At 37.0% G+C, this 19,272-nt stretch overlaps 1 protein-coding gene across 2 annotated transcripts in view; it reads left to right on the top strand.

Annotated features, from left to right (window-relative positions):
- LOC124369941 (phosphatidylinositol 3-kinase regulatory subunit gamma) overlaps positions 1–19,272 on the top strand; it is a 114,209-nt gene that overhangs the window by 78,568 nt on the left and 16,369 nt on the right. For both annotated transcript variants that reach the window (XM_046828143.1, XM_046828144.1), the window contains exons 2-4: positions 411–624; positions 9,034–9,126; positions 10,900–11,085. In XM_046828143.1, coding sequence (XP_046684099.1) covers positions 411–624; positions 9,034–9,126; positions 10,900–11,085 — 493 coding nt within the window. The remainder of the gene's footprint in view (positions 1–410; positions 625–9,033; positions 9,127–10,899; positions 11,086–19,272) is intronic.

The raw sequence follows: 19,272 nt of genomic DNA, 5'->3' as shown, positions 1-19,272 counted from the left end.
TAGTAATTTTTTCCCAATACAACCAGGAATCCATAAGCAAAAACACATGTAGTAGTTCAAATAAGTTCATAATAATATTTTATTTATAGCCATGCATTTTTGTTGAAAATAAATGCAAGTACAAGGGAAAAATGGGGCTAGGAAAATTTTAGTGGAAAGGGTCAGATGTACGATAGATAAGATTAGGAAGAGTTTGCAGCCTGTTTTTAGTGTTGGTGTCTCTGAGACAAAAGTACAACTATGTACTCAAAGTTCCTGTGAGACTGTCCCATTGTGGCGTGATCATGGTACCGCTTTTATTGGTAGTTTTCTCTCGTCATAGCATGATAATAGGTTAATTCTAAAAGTGGTAAGTCACACTTACTCCCTTCATATCGCGTTTAGGTAACACAAGTATTTTTTGTTTTCAGAATACTGTTATCAATGATGAGTATCTCCAAAAAACTATCTTCGTGTGTGTGGACGACCCTTGCCGCAAGATCGGACCAGAGAAGGCTCCGTGTTGTGATGCTGGGGACATGGCACTACATCGCTTCGTCCAACACAGCTTCTCCAGTCTAGAGCGTTGCGATAGGTGTAACAAGTACATCAGGGGCCTTCTGCATCAGGGACTTGTGTGTCAAGGTAACTCGTGTCTTGTAGCTTCGCCAGACCCTAGCAATAGTGTCTTTAATTCTCTTAATTTTCTTTTATTCTTCTACATTTTGAAGTTACATGAATCACACTGCATTGTTTCATTTCCAATTATATAGTTCTTGTGTGCAGACTTTAATGCGTAGCTCCAATAATGGACCATAACAATGAATGCTGTAAATCTACAGATGCGGAACTAAATATACAATAGTTTTTGTTCTTGTATTGTTAAAAGCTTATCAACATTTCACATTGTTAATAAAGTCAGATCTAAAGAATAATTAATTATACTAGTCGTAAATAGACAAATGCAACGTGATCTATTGATTGATTTTCAATGGTGTACATAGTTATGTAGAACTTTTGTAATTAGCAAAAAGTATGAGACTATGCGAGTATTCATCTAAACTTATTTCAATCTGAAGCCAGCTGTATTGATGGCAATTCAATTTCAATCTGAAGCCAGCTGTATTGATGGCAATTTTCAGTGTCAGAGTTATAACTAGTTTGCACAAAGAACATTTTGTTAGTGCTATTTATATTTAATCAGAATTAAAGAATCAATATAATAAGTATTATTTTTTATTTATTGTAAAAATTGTTTGCACTTTTATTCAATGAGGATCTGTAATACTTCAGACACCACAGCTCTCAGGAAAGAGTATTGGAGAATCTGTTGAAATAAAATACAATATGTTAACCCTCTAACATAATAGGAACATTTATCATTGAGGTGGCCGACAGAATAAATCACGTAGCCCTCACCAATGTTTATGCGTTGGGCAGGACTGTTGTGATAATTTGATAATTAATGATTAAATTGTAATTCAGAATTGTGCTTTTGCAAGTTATAGCCCGGACCTTAACAATAAGCTTTTTTTTTTTTTTTTTTTCCTTTGGGATATTGGGGTGGATTCCTAGATCCTCACACGTCAACCTGAGCTTATTGTGTGCCCCTTTGATGTTAGAGGGGTAAGCCTATCTTCGTGCCCTTAATTAGGCTAAGAAGCTTTTCCCCGATACTAGCATCTGGTTCGTCGCCTGGTTGTTTATCACCGAAAAGAGCCCTTCTCCTTGCTCCCAGTCTCTCACAGTCCAGTATTATGTGTTTTGCAGTCTCTTCAGACTTATTGCAGAGTCTACACTCCGAGTCCTCATTTCGTAAACCTAGAGTGTTTAGGTGTTTCCTGAAGTGGCCGTGTCCAGTGATCAAGGCAATCACTTGCTTAACCCGATCCCTCCCCAGCCCCATCAGCCATCTGGTGAATCCGGAGCTAGAATCGGCAAGCAGTCTTTTGCCGAGTGCTTGTCCTTGGTGACTCTGCCACCGCAAGCGGTGTGTCTTCCTGGACCATTTGTTTATACTTTGATAAGCGGCTGACTTGCTTATACCACAACTCGGTTCTGGACCGGTGTATGGCATGCTTGCTCCGCTTTTGGCAAGCCTGTCGGCGCATTCGTTGCCACCTATGCCTGTGTGGCCCGGTACCCAACCAAGACGCACACAGTTGCGTGATCCAAGCTTGCAGAGAGTGTTAAAGCACTCCCACACAAGCTTGGATGAAATGCTGTTGGAGTCAAGAGCTTTAAGAGCTGCCTGACTATCTGACATTATACAGATGTTCATTTCCTGGTACCTTCTGGTGAGGCCTAGGTTGGCACAGGCTAGGATACCATAGATTTCGGCTTGAAATATGGAGCAGTTCCGACCCAAACTGCCGCTAAGGGCAGTTCTAGGGGATTGACTAAACACTCCATATCCAGTTCTACCCTTAATAAGCGAGCCATCCGTGTACCAGACAAAGCTCTTTCTTATTGTTGGGATGTTATCTTGCGATTTCCACTCATCTCTGGAGTAGAAGTCAACAGAGAATGGCTTATTGAATACGAACTCCATTCTCATTGTGTCGGAGACCATTTCGAGAATAGCGCTTGGGTTTACAGCTTCAGTGATGGCGCCATGGCTCGCGTTAGACGCGCCATTCCTCCACAAGCCAGCAACCATCAGCCGATAAGCTGACTTACGCGCTTCAGCTTTTATATGAACATCAAGAGGTAGAAGTCCTAAAGCCACCTCGAGGGTCGCTGAGGGACTGCTCCTGAATGCTCCGGTTACAAAGATTGTGCCAAGCCTTTGTAAGCTTTCAAGCTTGGCTTTGGCAGTTACCTGATTCACCTTTGTCCACCAGACTAATGAACCATAAGTGATTTGAGGCCTTACAACTGCTTTGTAAAGCCATAGTGCTATATGGGGTTTTACGCCCCATGAGATTCCTGCAAGTCTCCTGGACGTCATGAGCGCCCACTTTGCTTTGTGCAGGATATTATTAAGATGATCATTCCACGTAAGCTTATGGTCTAGAGTCAGTCCTAAATATTTGACTGTCTTTGACCACTCCAGCTGAGTGGATGCGAGTTTCAGCCTAGAAAGAGACTCTAGGTTCTTTTTTCTAGTGAATGGTACAACTACTGTCTTAGAGGGATTTACTTTCAGTCCCTCTCCCTGACACCAGTTGTGTACATGTTGAAGGTTGGTATTCATGATATCAACAACAACATTTGTGTATTTTCCCTGTACCATAAGGACTATGTCGTCTGCATATCCTTGGACATAGATTCCGTTGTTAGTAAGGTCCTTAAGTAGACCATCTACTACTAGGTTCCACAGTAGAGGTGACAGGATGCCTCCTTGAGGACATCCCCTTGTGGGTGCGATCACAAGCGATACTTCATTGAGATCGGCCCTGATCCGTCTGGAGCACAGCATGGCCCTAAGCCACCGGCACAGAGCTGGCTCGAGGCCACGTCGCTGTGCTCCACTTACCATTGCAGTGAATTTGGCATTGTCGAAAGCTCCTTCAATGTCTATGAAGGTGCACAATGCCAATTCCTTGGCGGACAGGCTATCCTCAATCCTACTGACTAATTGGTGCAGTGCTGATTCACAGGATTTGCCTTGCTGGTATGCATGTTGGTTGCGATGAAGGGGAGTGTCTGAGAGAACTCCCTTTCTCAGGTGCCTCTCCACCAGTCTTTCTAATGTTTTCAGTAGAAACGAAGATAAACTGATGGGACGAAAAGATTTAGGGACAGAGTAGTCCGCTCTCCCTTTTTTAGGGATGAAGACCACCCTGTTGAGACGCCAGACTTGTGGTATGTACCCATAGGCTAGGCTCGCCCTGAATAGTTCACATAGAAGGGTAAGGAGATTCTCCGGCCCTTGTTGAAGCAGGGCCGGAAAGATTCCATCCCCTCCTGCAGATTTGAAAGGGGCAAATTTAGAAATTGCCCATTTGGCTTTAGAGAGAGTGACAATCCTTCTGGCAATGGCCCAGCTACCACGACAAGCTCTTGGCCGTGAGCCTGCCTCGTGATTACCAGACGTTCCAGTGTCGTCATTCTCAAAGATACAATCAGGGAAGTGAGTCTCAAGGAGAAGTTTGAGGCTATCACTAGACCCGGAAGTGTGTTGACCTCCCTGGGACCTTAAAGATCCCAAGTGACCGGTTGGACTTGAGGCTAGCAAGCGTTGCAGTCTAGCTGCCGCGCTTAACTCATTTACCTTCTGTGTAAACTGCCTCCAGGAACTTTGTTTTGCTTTTTTAATTGCTAGGCTGTATTCTGTTAGAGCTCTATGATAGGACTCCCAGATACGGCTCCTTTTGCATTGATTGTACAGCTTCCTGACATTAGCCCTTTTGCGAGCGAGGTCTGCAGTCCACCACTTACTATTGGTTCGACTCTTCCCCCGTCGCAATGGGCAATTGTCATGGAAGCTATTGATTATAGCATTCTGCAGGTCAGAAGCTATCTGATCTATGTCTGTGAAGCATCGCACCCTTCCGCCTACCGATCCCAACTGTGACTGAAGGTCAGACTTATATCCCAACCAGTCAGTCCTCCTGGGATTACGATAGAGGACCTCTGCAGCCTCATCTTGCAAGTTAAAGAGGATATACCTGTGATCCGATAATGAGGCCTCTTCGCTTACGTGCCACTTATCAACCATTCCAAGTATTCCTTGTGTGCAGATTGTTATGTCAATAACTTCTTGTCTAATTCGTGTTGCGAACGTAGGGCGGTTACCTTTATTACATATAAATAGGTCCCTACTTAGAAGAAATTGTAAAAGTGCCTCACCTCTAGGGTTAGTGTTGGTGCTGCCCCATCCAGCAGAGTGATGGGCGTTGGCGTCACAACCTAGAAGAAGTTGTTGACGTCTGGCTTGTGCTTCTTCCACCAGGAGCTCTAGGTCTCTTGATGGAGGGAGTTCCCTGGCATCATATGGCAAGTATACGGAGCCTACAATTGTGCTCTGCACTATACCTCCATTCTTCCAGGTCAGTGTGCCCACAGTGAGATCTCTGGAGCAGAATTCGTTGAGGGTTAGAAAATCCAAGCCTCTCCTCAACAGGATGCAGGTTCTGACATTCCTTAGAGAGGTACAGTAAATTAACTTACCTTTGGTTTCATTTAGGCCCGCCACTCTCCCTTGGTGAAGCCATGGTTCTTGAATCAGTGCCAGATCAAATCCCTCCTGGAGGAAGAACTGGCAGAAGGCTGCCGAGGCAGCCCTACTGTGCTGGAGGTTGATTTGTAGAACTCGTGGCATTGTCCTTGACTGTCGAGGAGACAATTGAGACCTGCCAGAGTCCTAAGTTGGCTCTACAGTTGGAAGCCTTCACAGCCTTGTAGCAGACCTCGTCCAGGAAGCAGACGAATCCGTAACCTTTCGGGTCTGGCTTGGATGGAAGGATTTTCCACTCGTTTACATTCAGGTTGGGGTTCTGCTTATTGAACATCTCAAGTACCTTTTCAGGTGTCTTCTTCAGAAGCTTCGGGTGAGCTCTGAAAAACACCCTGGTGGACCTCAAGATGTCCTTACGCAGACCCACTCTCAGAGAGATATCATCTCCCAGAGGTTTTATTCTTTGGATAACTTCTTCCAGCCAACGTTTGGTGTGTTCGTTGATGCAGGAAGCAATTAAAACACCTTTCTCTAGGTAGGTGCCCGCAAACGATGGAATGGAACCATCCTCCAGGGGTTGGATTTCTTCCATAATTGCGTCCTCGATGGCTTCTCCTTGCTCTGCACTAAGCTTCGCTTCCGGGTAGCCTTCGAGGGCTATGGCCATTTTAATCGCTGCGACCTCTCTGTAGGTAGCCTTGGGTATGCTACCAGAGGCCTCGGGATCGTGGGCTTCGGGCTTTTGGGTTTCCCTCCTAGCCTTCTTTGCGGGTCCCTCAGCGGAGGGCGGGGTGACCAAGGTGCCTCTGGGGCGTTTGGCCGACCCCACCCCCGCCTTGGTACCCGCAGTTGGGCCCGGAGTTGAGACCTCCTGCCGTTCGGGATTCGTTTTCTTCTTCTTTTTCCCCCTCCTCCACTTGGAAGGGTCAAAAGCTTCACCCTTTTCAAGAAGTTTAGCCTTTAGTGCTTCTCTTCTTTGAGCAGTGGTGAGATTGGGCCTCTTCATTCTGAGGTTGCCGAGTTGCTCTGTGGCATCATCCAGCGTACCTGTAGACATGGGAGTGCTTGGGCTGTTGAGGAGCTGATCTTCTATATCTTGAAGGGATTTTGCTACCTCAGCGCTTGTACTGCCTTCCTCAGATAAAGCCTTGCCATGTATGGGAGCTTCAGTGTGCAATGGAACCTCCTGTGTTCCTAAGGCACTTTGTTGAGGAGAAGGTAGGGATGTTGGCATAACAACCTCTTGAGTTGTGTTGCCAGGTGGTGGTATGTGCGAGGTAGCTTCAGGAGCTACCTCAGCAGGAAGAGGTAGGTTAGAAACAGCTTCAGGAGCTGTTTCAAGGGTTGGTTTGTTTTGTGTTTTGTTTTTGTTTCTTTCCATGTTGTTCCCACGAGAAGCTAGGGAATGGAAGGTCCGCCCAGACAGAGCCCCGCATGCCTGGGTAAGCTGCTTTTAAACTGGAGGGTCGCCGGTGTCCAGAGTCCGCATAGTATAGACTGGTTTGCCACCAGCCATTCAGCCCTGGCCTACGCTGTTCCACCGTGGCTTGGCCCCTAGTGGGAGAAATGAAAGGGAAACTAGATCGAAGAGTTGAGGAACTTTACCTCAGATAGAAGAGAGTGAAGAAGAGAGAGAGGCTGACACATAGAGAAGTGTGCCAGCCATAGGCCTCCAGAACAAGAAGAGAAGGGATCTGGAGCATTAGCTAGGGTACCTCGGGGTCGCCACTACCCGTACGGCCTTGAAAGTAAGACCGCCCCTGAGGGAACAATAAGCTTAGAATAGCTTCTAATATATAATTCTAGCACTGTGCTAATTTTTTCCTTAACAAGTTTTGTGAATTTGAGCAATCCGTGTCTTGCCTACAAAATATTTGTTGTTTTGTATGTGTAGGAGCATTTTTGGTTAAACCAAATTATATTTCCAGTTCTATAGTTTAGTGTGCCTTGTTGCCCTGATCAAGAAAATGTATAGATACATTGGTCTGAAAACCACTTTGGTCAAAAACTGTCAACCATCTCTTGTAATCTACGTCCAAATCTAAGGGGTGGAGTGAATAAGCCTAACATTTTGCTGTGCCTTATACAATAGATCGACTTTGGTGTTAAATCTCTAATGTACACGAATTCGATCTTGAGAAAATAGGCAGACAAACCCACACAGATTTACCCGTATATATCTATCTACATGCTTAGAGAGGAACCTTTTGGCCCGAAATACTGAACAGAATATCATATAGTGGTTTACATACCACATATCAGTCTTATGTTGTAGTTGTTGGATAATTAAGGTTCATCTTCAGATCTTACAGTCCGTTTCCATCAAGTGCTCATTTATAATGTTTCTGTGTTCAGTGATTTTTATGTACCTACTTTCAATTTTAAGTTTTGACAGAATCTATTGATGGAAAAATAACAGTGTCTAAGATCTGGTAATGAACCAAGTATAGGTTTGAAATAATGTTTATTCCAACAATAGGATATAAGAAGAACAGGAAATGACTAATACGTATTATGTGAACCACTTTTTATATATACATATTGTTTGAGCAACAAAGCACTATTGAAATGGAGCATGATGAATTGTTCACGGTAATTATAAACTTTTCACAATTAGGCCAGGCCTAATGTTTACTATAGCAATACATACAATACAATACATTTACTACGCTTGTAGAACAATATTTTCCTGTTATTGTCTACTAAAATAAAACAGACAAATAGTATAATCTTCACTTTTAAAACTGAAAAGTATGATGATTTATCAAATAAAGGCATGTTTTTCTTTTTTCACCAGAAATAAAAATAATAATTCCTCAAGACAGTACCTAAATTCAAGCTCAGATCATGTGAGCACTTGTAAATGTTAACTTTCACTTTTTCTATTTAAAATATTTACTTATGTATTTAACTATTTATATAGCCTTTTAATTGCTAATTTTAGTTTGAAACAGAGCTCTTCAAAAGGATTTAAATTAGAATGAAATTCGCTTGAAAATGATATCTATATTACTACTGTACATTTCAGATTAAAATATTATTGTAAAATTGTAAGCTATGTATCAAAATGTCACTTTAAATCATCCAAATGCACATTACGATATCTAAGTAATCGTATGAGCATTCCCTACAACTTTTTATTTAATTTAATAGAAGTAGTTGAAAAAGTTTATGAGATGAAATGGGAGCTTTTATTCTACAATGTTCTTTTTCAGTCCGTTTATTTAATTTTGCAGTGTAAAGGCGTTGTATATAAGAATGAAAACTAAATACAGTACATTTATTGTTAAAAAATGTAGAACTATACCTTGCAGGTAACATTAAATGCCAATGTCCGGCTAATATTGTTCAGTAGCGTGTTGAGTGTATGCCTTTCATAGCCTAAACTTTACAGACATTCTAATTTAAATCCTTTAAAGGGCTTTTTGTAAAATATTCATAATTTTTGTTTTATGTCAGATTATTTAACTTAACTGTATCCAGCACCTCGACCGATACTAAGGTTGTTAGTTTATGGAATTGTTGTTCTTTACCTACTTAAAATTAGTAACATACCTGGTATGGCCAGTGGGACATTTTGAGAGATTTTTGTTATATTGGTCCGTTAATATTGTTCAGTAGCATGTTGGGCGCATGCCTTCATAGCCTAAACTTTACAGACATTCTAATTTAAATCCTTTAAAGAGCTTTTTGTAAAATATTCATAATTTTTGTTGTATATTAGATTATTTAACTTATCTGTATTCAGCACCTCGACTGATACCCAAGGTTGTTAGTTCATGGAATTGTTGTTCTTTACCTACTTAAAATTAGTAACATACCTGGTATGGCCAGTGGGACATTTTGAGAGATTTTTGTTATATTTTGTTTTAAGTACGGTATTGAAATCATTGAAGTGTGTTTGTGTCATTGATTTTTGTGTTTGACCGCAGATTGTGGCTTTATCAGTCATCTACAATGTTCAACTGCTGGACTGTCCTTGTGTGTGCCTTCCATTGACAGACCAAAACTGAGATACCCATCAGGTAAGCAACTAAGTTTCAAGTCAAGAAACTTGGTGTCAGAATCCATCAAGCTACAAATCATGCTGACATTTAGAGTCCTCAATGTTATTACTGTTATCCTGCGCATGACCAAAGAATCTTAAAAGGAAAATAAATAGTCCAAAACTGTTTATATAGTTTTTATATGACCTGAGCCGTTTTGATCATTGGCCCTTTAGAAATGCAGTGGACTTGGCTACAACGGAGGTTAGGGTACAAGTATTGGCATGTCGTATGATTCATAAGTTCTACAATGGAATGAACGTTAACAAGTTAGTAAACAAATTGTTAAGAGTGTGAGTGATTTGGGCGAGCTGAGAGACAGAACATCGTCATAGACCACCAACTTGACGGAGAGAACACATATGGTCACCCATAGTGCCTCCTTGAGCTGACAGGACAAACTCATAAGTCCAAATCCGAGTTCAAAGAGTTAAGGTGTGCTTTATAAATAATGTCAATGCACATGTAAGTTTTTTCAAGTTTCAAGTGCGTAGGCCTAAACAGTACAGTTTTGGAACTGAAACTTGTATCGTTTGTGATCACTCTTAATATATTACAGTATTTCAAAAATGTATTAGATCCTTATTTTTGTTCTATCAAAACTTATTTTACTGAATTTAAAAAAATAATTAATTGTTAATTTTTTACTGCAGTCATCACATGTAACTCACTAAGGAATAATACTTTACTGTGCGGAATGTAGAAATTCATAACCTAATTTTCAGCTGTTTCTCTGGTTGTAGAATTGCACTACATTACTAATTAAATGCGTATCATTTTTCATTGAGCTATCAAAAATTATTTTCTATTTTTCCTGTAGACAAGGCTCCTTAAAGAGTTGCTACTATGAAATTGAGTAAACATCGACCCAATCACACACTGTATGAGGCCTTGTACTACACCAAAAACTGGGATAGGTCACTATTTGTATAGTTTATGCAATTACCATTAACTTATTTTATAAGTATTGAACCTGTTACAAATAACATTTCCCTTATTACTATACTTTTTAAACCTATGAAAATAGGTTAGTAACTACTCCAGAGACAAATAATTATTATTGGACTGAATAAAATGCATGGTAAATAAGAGATGTTTTAAGTTAAGTTTCAACTAATGTTAATTGTGTGGTTTGTTTTATATGATTTGGTACATAAAGAATCATGTATGTGAATAGTTAGTGAAATATGACAAAAGTGGTTGTATGTATTTATTAAGAGATTAAGTAGATTTGGGCGATATTTGTGCTGTATTTTTAATATAACTTGATTTGATGATTGAAAGATTTCAATGACAATGTGTGAAAACTATAATTTCTCTGTTATGCTAAACCTTATGCTATTACATCATATCATAGTGTAATGATTGCTAACATAATTTCTCAATTATCTTTTCAAGCCTAAAACACCCATTCAGTTAGAATAAAGCCCATTTTTAGCTTTATGTCTTAATTACTGATCGACGGAGAGAACCTATTACGAGTGTTCATAATGAAATTTAAAATAGTTTTAATATAGACAGATTGAAGTTCTCATGATACATTTATGTGTACCAGCAAGTTAGCCATAAACATAAAAATATCTGGTAATCATGAAAATTCGAGGAATCTGTATTGGAAAGCCAGGCAATTAATTTTAAACAAGAAAAATTATAAATTGTAATTCCCAGTTTCATTTGGAATTAAAGTATACTCTTTTTAACCATAATTTTTGTTAATGGTTCAGTTTTAAAATCAACGTTTGTTGTTCACAGCTTTTGGTCAAGGGCTCTGCACTCTGTTCAACGTGAAGGACCAGCCTGCTCCTCTGCTCGTTACGCATTGTTGCCAAGAAATAGAGTACAGGGCTAGAACTCACGGCAATTTTTTCCTCTATAACCTTTTTAAGGGTCATGCTTGTCCAGATAAACTTTTTGAGCTTTGTGCCAAGTTCAACGAAGGTAATTATGGTTTTGCTGATAGTTATTTTACAGTAGCATAGTGTTTGTTATAGTAGTTAGTTAGTAATTTATGTCTAGAGATTGTTGTAGAATTATTATTTGAGTTTAGTACGGTCAAATATATAACTAACCTGATTGCAAAACTAGTTTCTTTAGATTTGCTAAAGCACTATCCAGTATTTCTAATACTTTATAGATTCACACTAGCTTAAAATAACATTAATAATGATTATTTAAATGGTCTATTATGTAGTTTAAACTAGCTTTTATCTAACACAAATAAAAGATCTGCGTTATCATTGTAATTGCTGTGCAATTACAAACAATTGAGAGATTATTATCAGTAATAAATACTTAAAGAACTTTGCATTAGGGATCTTTGAACAGTGTCATTTAAAATCCCATAAAAATGTGAATATATGATTTAACAAGAATAAATAACTACGATAACAAATGACGCGGACAAAGTCAATAAAAACAATTAAAGCCACACTAATAAAGTTACTGGCAAGGTTTATGATCACGGATGTTGTCTTTATCATTTCAATATTCATATTTCTTTTTCATGTAAAGTTTCCTTATTTGTTTCCTTAAAGTGTCATAACACATCCCTCTTTGATTAAATGTATGTAACAGATATTGCAGTATAATTAGTCGTATATTTTATTGAATGTAGAGGTTAGTAATGCGTACAGTTAATAAATATACAAGTACTAGTACATATTGACATGCCACAGACCATCACGTGATGGCAAAACTCGAACACACCCCAAATGTATATTTATCAAAAATTTGTATTTAAAAAATTAATATCCGAATTCTCCATTACCAATTTACCAGAGGTTCAGTTTGTGTCGGGTATTTGAAAAATACCCTCAACTTCCGACATCTGACTAGATTCTTGGTACCAAAACACTTTCAGCTGTTCTAAATGCACTGCAATGAAAGTTTTGACTTTCCCATTCCTTTGATATTAAGTGGTAGAACAGAATGTAATGTAGCAACCGCGTTAGGATACTTCTTGCTTGCCTAGTACTATATGGCTAAGTATACGTTAATAGTAGTGATTTTGTGTAGGAGGTTAAAAATGAATACCACGTTAGCTTGTTCTGTTGTTAATTTTCATTGTGTCTTGCTAATTCAGTATTATACCAGTAAAACTGCATTAGTGCTATTCAAAAGTAACTTCCATTTTGTAAAATTGTAATGTAGCTGGACAAGTGGTGGAAACTCTGAATAGTCATTTTTCCTATCTCAGTTTGTCCATTATATCTGTTCTTAGGATTCCACATGTTATAGTGTGTGTGCTGATCTTGATCAAACAACAAACCTTTATTGCACTGCAGCATATATGTAAACAGTCATCTTAGCTTATCAAAAAGCCAGTGTCTGGTCAAACACAGCGTACAAAGTTCCGTAGAGATACCCTTAATTGTCCCTGTTATGTTTAGCGGGACTTCCGCAGTGGTTTTCTGCTGAAGCTTCGCCCATTGGCATACTTTGTCAGAACCTTTCCATCACACGATGGTAATATGGAAGCACAAGTGGAAAAATCAGGGTATAGCAAAATTGTATGTGGGCTATCTGCACATTCAAGATATTAAGTCAGGATGGTTGCGTGATCTAAGGTGCTACTCTTGAACGCCTGCATTGCCCTTGGAGTCGCTGGTTCGATTCCTGGGCCTGGTAATAGGGATTTTTGTGGTCTGGTGTACGCTTGTATGAGAGTCACTGGTCTGTGGTAAAGCTAGTAGGAGGGCTCACCTTAAATTAATGGTGGTTGGCTTGGGTGGAAGTTGATGAGATCAGTGTATTCTTGTATAAGTGTTTCAGACCCAAAACACCAGTTTTGCATTTTATTTCTTTACTATTTAAAAAAAGAAAACATTCAAGTTGTGTTATTTTAAGTTTTGCAAGGCTTTTTATTAAATTGTGATCATAATAATAGCTTTTAAGAATTAAAGTCGTTTAAACCATAAAAATCCTGTGCAACAATTGTGTGTGAAAGGGTTACTGAGCCATATACATATATATTCATCATAAACAATATACCATAATCCATCTAACAGCTCTTGCGTTTAGTCACTGTATCATGTTAGGGGTGAATGTCCCCGTTACACAATTTCGTACAACCCATCATCTCCAAATGGTCTGTGTTGCCTTTTCATCAAATCCAAGCTTGTGTTTATTTTATATATACACACATATTGGAACTAAATGTCTTTCAGTTCATAGCGGCCATGACATGACTAGCTGACTTTGACAATTGACGAAATCTTTTTCCACTTGGAGTTGTCCGGGTACGTAATATTTTTCAAGTACCCGTACCGAACTGAACCTAATGAAATCTAACTCATCCGGTCTTAATCCTAGAACTTATAGGGTTTTTATGTTTCCACTAATTTTATCAAGATAATGAAAGCATGTAACAAAAATTGATACAAGGTCCAATAAATATATGTAAACTTATTCCAAGGGGTCGGTGTTGCAATGTATAGCCTACTTGCCAGGCATCACCATACAAAATATGATGTTGCGATGGTGCAGTATTTCATATTATAATCCTTTTTCACGCTAGCAAATGTCGGTAGTTGTACATGACAGTCGCTATTTAGGATTAGTATTATTGTTATTTTTTTAGCCTTATAAAGAAGCACTGTATCAGAGTATTTTTAAAAAGTATGTGTCATTAAGCTAATGAAAGAAAAGTTTTAACAGAACTCTTATTAATCTGGATTTCGTGGAAGCAGATCAATTTTAAATCAAAATAATACGAACAAGTGTTTAATTATATATAAATAATTAAAGCATTTAGCCAATAAGTCTTTACAATATAGTATTGGGTTTGAAACAAGACAACTTTTATAAAATGTAATATTGTTTGCCACGGCGAAAAGACAAGGGATGTTTATTGTAAAGCCTATCTCTTGTGTTTGTGGTTGTAAAATGTATAGAACTGTAGACAAATAATCTGGGAATATTTAAGCCACACAACCATATAAATCAATTAGGATATCATGTTGACCACAATGTCAATATTGACCACTAGTGTTATCACTATAAAGAAATAAAAAACATCTGTTAAAACCAAACTGCACTTTATGAGTAACACCAAACTAGTGTTTGTGCATGGCTTAAAACAATCCACTCCCCCCCCCCCCCACATTTTACTGAAGTTTGCATCATCAGCGCATTTCCCCTTTAACGCTTTCATACACTTGGTGAGCTGTAATTTCATCAGTTTGTTTTTACTAAATGCTTAACTTTTGTAATTCAATAATATTAAAACAATGTAATTTTCCCGTAGACCCTGATTAATTTGTTTTCCTACTGAATGCATTCGGATTAACTAAATTTTTAAATGACTCGGGTATGCTTGAGTGCATAACGCCAGTGAAGCATTCTGGGGCTTTTGGTTACAGATTGTCTTCAATGACTCACTTCTCTTCACCGCCTTCTCCTGTTCTGTCGTCATTTTAGTTGGAACATGACACTAGTGATGTTGCATATATAGAATTTGTTTATGTATACTTTTGTATTGATTCAAATTAAATTTCAGTTAAAAAGATTTCTAATATATTATATTACATATATATCTTTTCTCATAATATATATACAATATTTTAATCACGGTGTTAAATAGTTAAAAAGAACTTTATGCACATTGTAAAATTTTATTAGGTTAATGTAGTTTTTGTAGATACAGAACTACCCTATTGCAATGTCTATTAGTAATGCCTTATTCTGTATTTACTCTATAGCAAATCAACCTTTTTACACCAAATGTTTACTGTTCACTAGGTATTTTATTATTAAAAAAAACTGCAAATTTGGATAATGTGAAAAAACATTTTTAGTTGCAACGCTTTTGAATTAGTGTGTAAATAACTTCCATCATCCGTAATTAGTCAATTATGATGATGAAATGAATTGACTCATTATTTCTGAATTTATATAATGAAGTCAACTAGAGTTTAATATTTGGTAAACATTTAATTCTATGTTTATTGTACAACATGATTTCCTATAAAACAACAATGTTAAATTGATCCAAGGTTATAAAAATATTTAATTGGTAAAAAACTATATGTTTGATTAGCTCAAAATATCGGTAATTTATGTTACTAGAAGAAAAGCTCCACTTCAAACCAATCCATTAAGTCACAAGTAAGCTAGGTTGATTTAATAGGAACAATTTGTCTGACTAGTCAGCCAGGACAGACTTGTCTGTCGAGTCAAATACTGCCGACAACAAAGTGTTAAATTTATTATTTATTGATTTTGTTTATGTTGTATTTAACATTGTCCTTTTTAATAACATTATTACATTTTTCATGTTCTAGAATTAACTGTGAAGAAGTCACCCAGCCCAATGAAAATTGTTGACCCAATTTTAAAAATATTAATAGAGCAGGACAGGTTGTTTATGGACTCATTTGGTCCATGGACACGTAAGTTATCTTTTATTTATTTTTTTACATCAGCTGTGAGGAAAAGCTTTTTTTAATTGTTTATTTGGTGAACTATGGACTTCTGACCGATTGATGAACAGACTAAGTCTGATACTATTTGTGTGCTTACAGTTTTATACAGGATCAAGTGTTCCAACTTGTGAACAGGAAAACAAGGTTTATTTCAAAACTTAAGACCTTCTTCAATCTAAGTTTCTTCCTTGACTTTTTTAATTTCCGTTTGAACTTTTCAGTGCTGCAGTATTTGTATTTAGACTCTATTTTTGTGCATAAATTGCCAACATCATTATGTTAGTTAGTTCATTTTCCTGCTATATTTTGTGCAGTACATAACTTCACTGGTTCCAAAATGGCGTGGTGTGAATCCAATAAGGTTGAAGTACCTTTATAAACATTTATTGTTCCCCTTTAATTTTTTCTTTTGTAGTTTGGGTAATATTACCAACTTGCTTAACGTAAGCATTGATGCAATAACTAACTTTTCAATGCCATTATTATGCAATATTAAATTATGGTTATAAAATATAGCAGTGAAAATTCCTCTGCTTTTGGTAAACATCCGTGTTTACAAAAAATGTGTAATTTCATTTATTTGTATGAAATTGGATTTTGTTCAATATGTGCTGTTTGATGTAGCGGTATTTTTATTTAATAATAAATTAAAGGAATAACCCGTACAAAATCAGAATATCATATTTTTAATTAAAAAGGATTGCCAAAAATTATCGTAAACATCTTTTTTGTCTAAATTTGAAGGAACTTTAAAGAACATTAAAAAAATATATTTATTCTGTTCTATATCAGTAAGTACAAAACAGAAAATTGTATAAGAATCATTACAAAACATTTTACATAATTCTTCAAAAATCCTTTATTTTTAATGGAACAGTGACCATAATTTTGTTTGTGACAAGTGGAAATGTGCAGCACTGAAAAAGATAATGTTCTATGTTATCTTCATTTTAAAATTAGAGTAAAATTTCAATCTCAATCAGAAGTTAGAAATAGAAGAAGTGAGCTTTGTTAAAGTGGGATTTTGCTAGTTGGAATTTAAAAGGTACTGTTGTTAATTTTTACTTATTAATCTGTACTGCTTGATTTGGTGATGGGTTCAATAGGATTAACTAGCATGCAAAGTTTAAGGTTGAGGTGCATGCAAGAATGGAGTTATTCAACTTGGTTAATATACCAGGTTCTAAACTAGTCTACAGTTAATATCTGTTATAGTTAGTTAATTCCATGAAGAAACGTTATAATGCAGAATAAAATCAACGTAATAATAGTTATCAACTGATTTCTTATTCTTTACGGTCCCTCCAAGAAAAGAATTTATGTATGGCCTAATAAGCCTTGTCTTGCAGCAACTTCCTTAGCGTCTTATTTATGCTACTATTTATTAAAGATATGTCTACTCTACAGTTATGCGAGCCCAGCCATGTTAGAATGTTGCATTAATTCAAAAGTCAAGCAAGCACTTCCATGTTAGAAAGTTGCATCAACTCTACAATTATGCGAGCCCTACCATGTTAGAATGTTGCATTAACTCAAAACTCAAGCAAGCACTTCCATGTTAGAAAGTTGCATCAACTACAATTATGCGAGCCCTACCATGTTAGAATGTTGCATTAACGCAACAGTCAGGCAAGCACTTCCATTACAGAAAGTTGCATCAACTCTACAATTTTACGAGCCCTACCATGTTAGAATGTTGCATTAACGCAACAGTCAGGCAAACACTTCCATTACAGAAAGTTGCATTAACTCAACAGTTGAACAAGCCCTACCATGTTAGAAAGTTGCATTAACGCAACAGTCAGGCAAACACTTCCATTACAGAAAGTTGCATTAACTCAACAGTTGAACAAGCCCTACCATGTTAGAAAGTTGCATTAACGCAACAGTCAGGCAAGCACTTCCATTACAGAAAGTTGCATCAACTCTACAATTTTACGAGCCCTACCATGTTAGAATGTTGCATTAACGCAACAGTCAGGCAAACACTTCTATTACAGAAAGTTGCATTAACTCAACAGTTGAACAAGCCCTACCATGTTAGAAAGTTGCATTAACGCAACAGTCAGGCAAACACTTCCATTACAGAAAGTTACATCAACTCTACAATTTTACGAGCCCAGCCATGTTAGAATGTTGCATTAAATCAACATTCAGGCAAGCACTTCCATGTTAGAAAGTTATATCAACTCTACAGTTTTGCGGGCCCTGCCATGTATAAAATTACCGGACATTTTTCATCACTTAGTAGTAATAAAAATTAGTATTACTACGTTCGAGATCTGCAATCTGGTCTCTCCCTTAAGTAGATAACTAACATAACACATAACTTCAATCTAGGTTATAATGTACAAATCATACCAAAGTGGGGTGAAACACAAGTTTCGAAAATCACAACAGATGTGTTTTTGTGGCAAATCCATAAACATTTGACAACTAACACAAACTAAACAATGCACTTCACAACATGCATGCTCACAGCAACCAACGTAAAGTTTATTGTTATGTAACTTTATATCTTTTCAGTGGAACAAGGTACACACATATAAATTAGAAACTATAAACACCATGTACAAATTAAAAAATTAGTCTGTAATAATTATAAAATCCAAACATAAATGGATAACAGTAAGCTGATGAAATAACATACCAATTTTGTAAATATAAACGAGGACAAAAGTTTTTCTGGTAGTGTAGTTTCAAGTTTACTTCAGCAACAAAGAAAATTAAAAAAAACTTTTAGACAGATAAACATATCCAGCTAACCCAATATTGTGTTCAAAACCCCACTTCTTCCTTGAAGATTGATTTTAATTGACTGTATTGTAATTCATGCCCGTCATTTATAGTTGCCACCACTTAATGTTGTTCTTGCTAATAAAACGTGTATGTGTTGTGTTAATATAACATGTATCCTATTCATAAAAACTAAACAAGATGTAAGTATGTGGTTTGTGAGAGGTATTAGTATCCATTGTGAAACCTCCATAGTGATTAAAGAATGACACTCATGAAAATATAATCAAGTATTAAGGTCATTACAACAACAAAATTCAGTCTTATTCATGTAATTCTTCACCCCGCAATCATTCATTGATTTTCCCCATCATTCACACTAATCTAATGCTAACATTGATTGGCTTCCATTGTACACTGAAATTTCTCCCAGTTCCTTGTTATGAATTAATCCTCCATTAAATATGATGTAAAGTTTGCAAACTTTTTACATTTGTCTATAAATTTCGATACAGCGGAAAGTGTATTATACCACAAATATCTCAGTTGATTGGATCTCTAATTTTGTCATTAATTTTTGAGTAGAAAACACAAAAATGTGTATTGTGGACACTTATCATTCGCTGCAAAACTTTTTTTCTCACTATCTTTTCGTATTGTGTGGTCTGTTATAAGAAATAGTATCATACAAGAAACACAAAGAATCCAGTGATGATATTAATGTGCAGATACACATGTTGTATGTGTATACACATGTTAACCATCATCCTGTTGCAATTAACCCAATTACAGTGCAATCTCGCTAATCCGGCAGTATATCAGGATTGGTAGTGTCGGATTACCGAAATTGCCGGATTAATGGATGTATGGGTAAAAACGTACGAAAAACATACAAATGTACATTAGAAATTTATTAGAAACCAGTTAAAGTATTAGTTAAACATAAGTAGGCCTACTTATGTTTAAC

Source organism: Homalodisca vitripennis, chromosome X, assembly GCF_021130785.1.
Source record: "Homalodisca vitripennis isolate AUS2020 chromosome X, UT_GWSS_2.1, whole genome shotgun sequence".
Lineage (NCBI taxonomy): Eukaryota > Metazoa > Arthropoda > Insecta > Hemiptera > Cicadellidae > Homalodisca > Homalodisca vitripennis.
The sequence above is the reverse complement of the archived record's forward strand: the minus strand, read 5'-3'. Positions and strand labels throughout refer to the sequence as shown.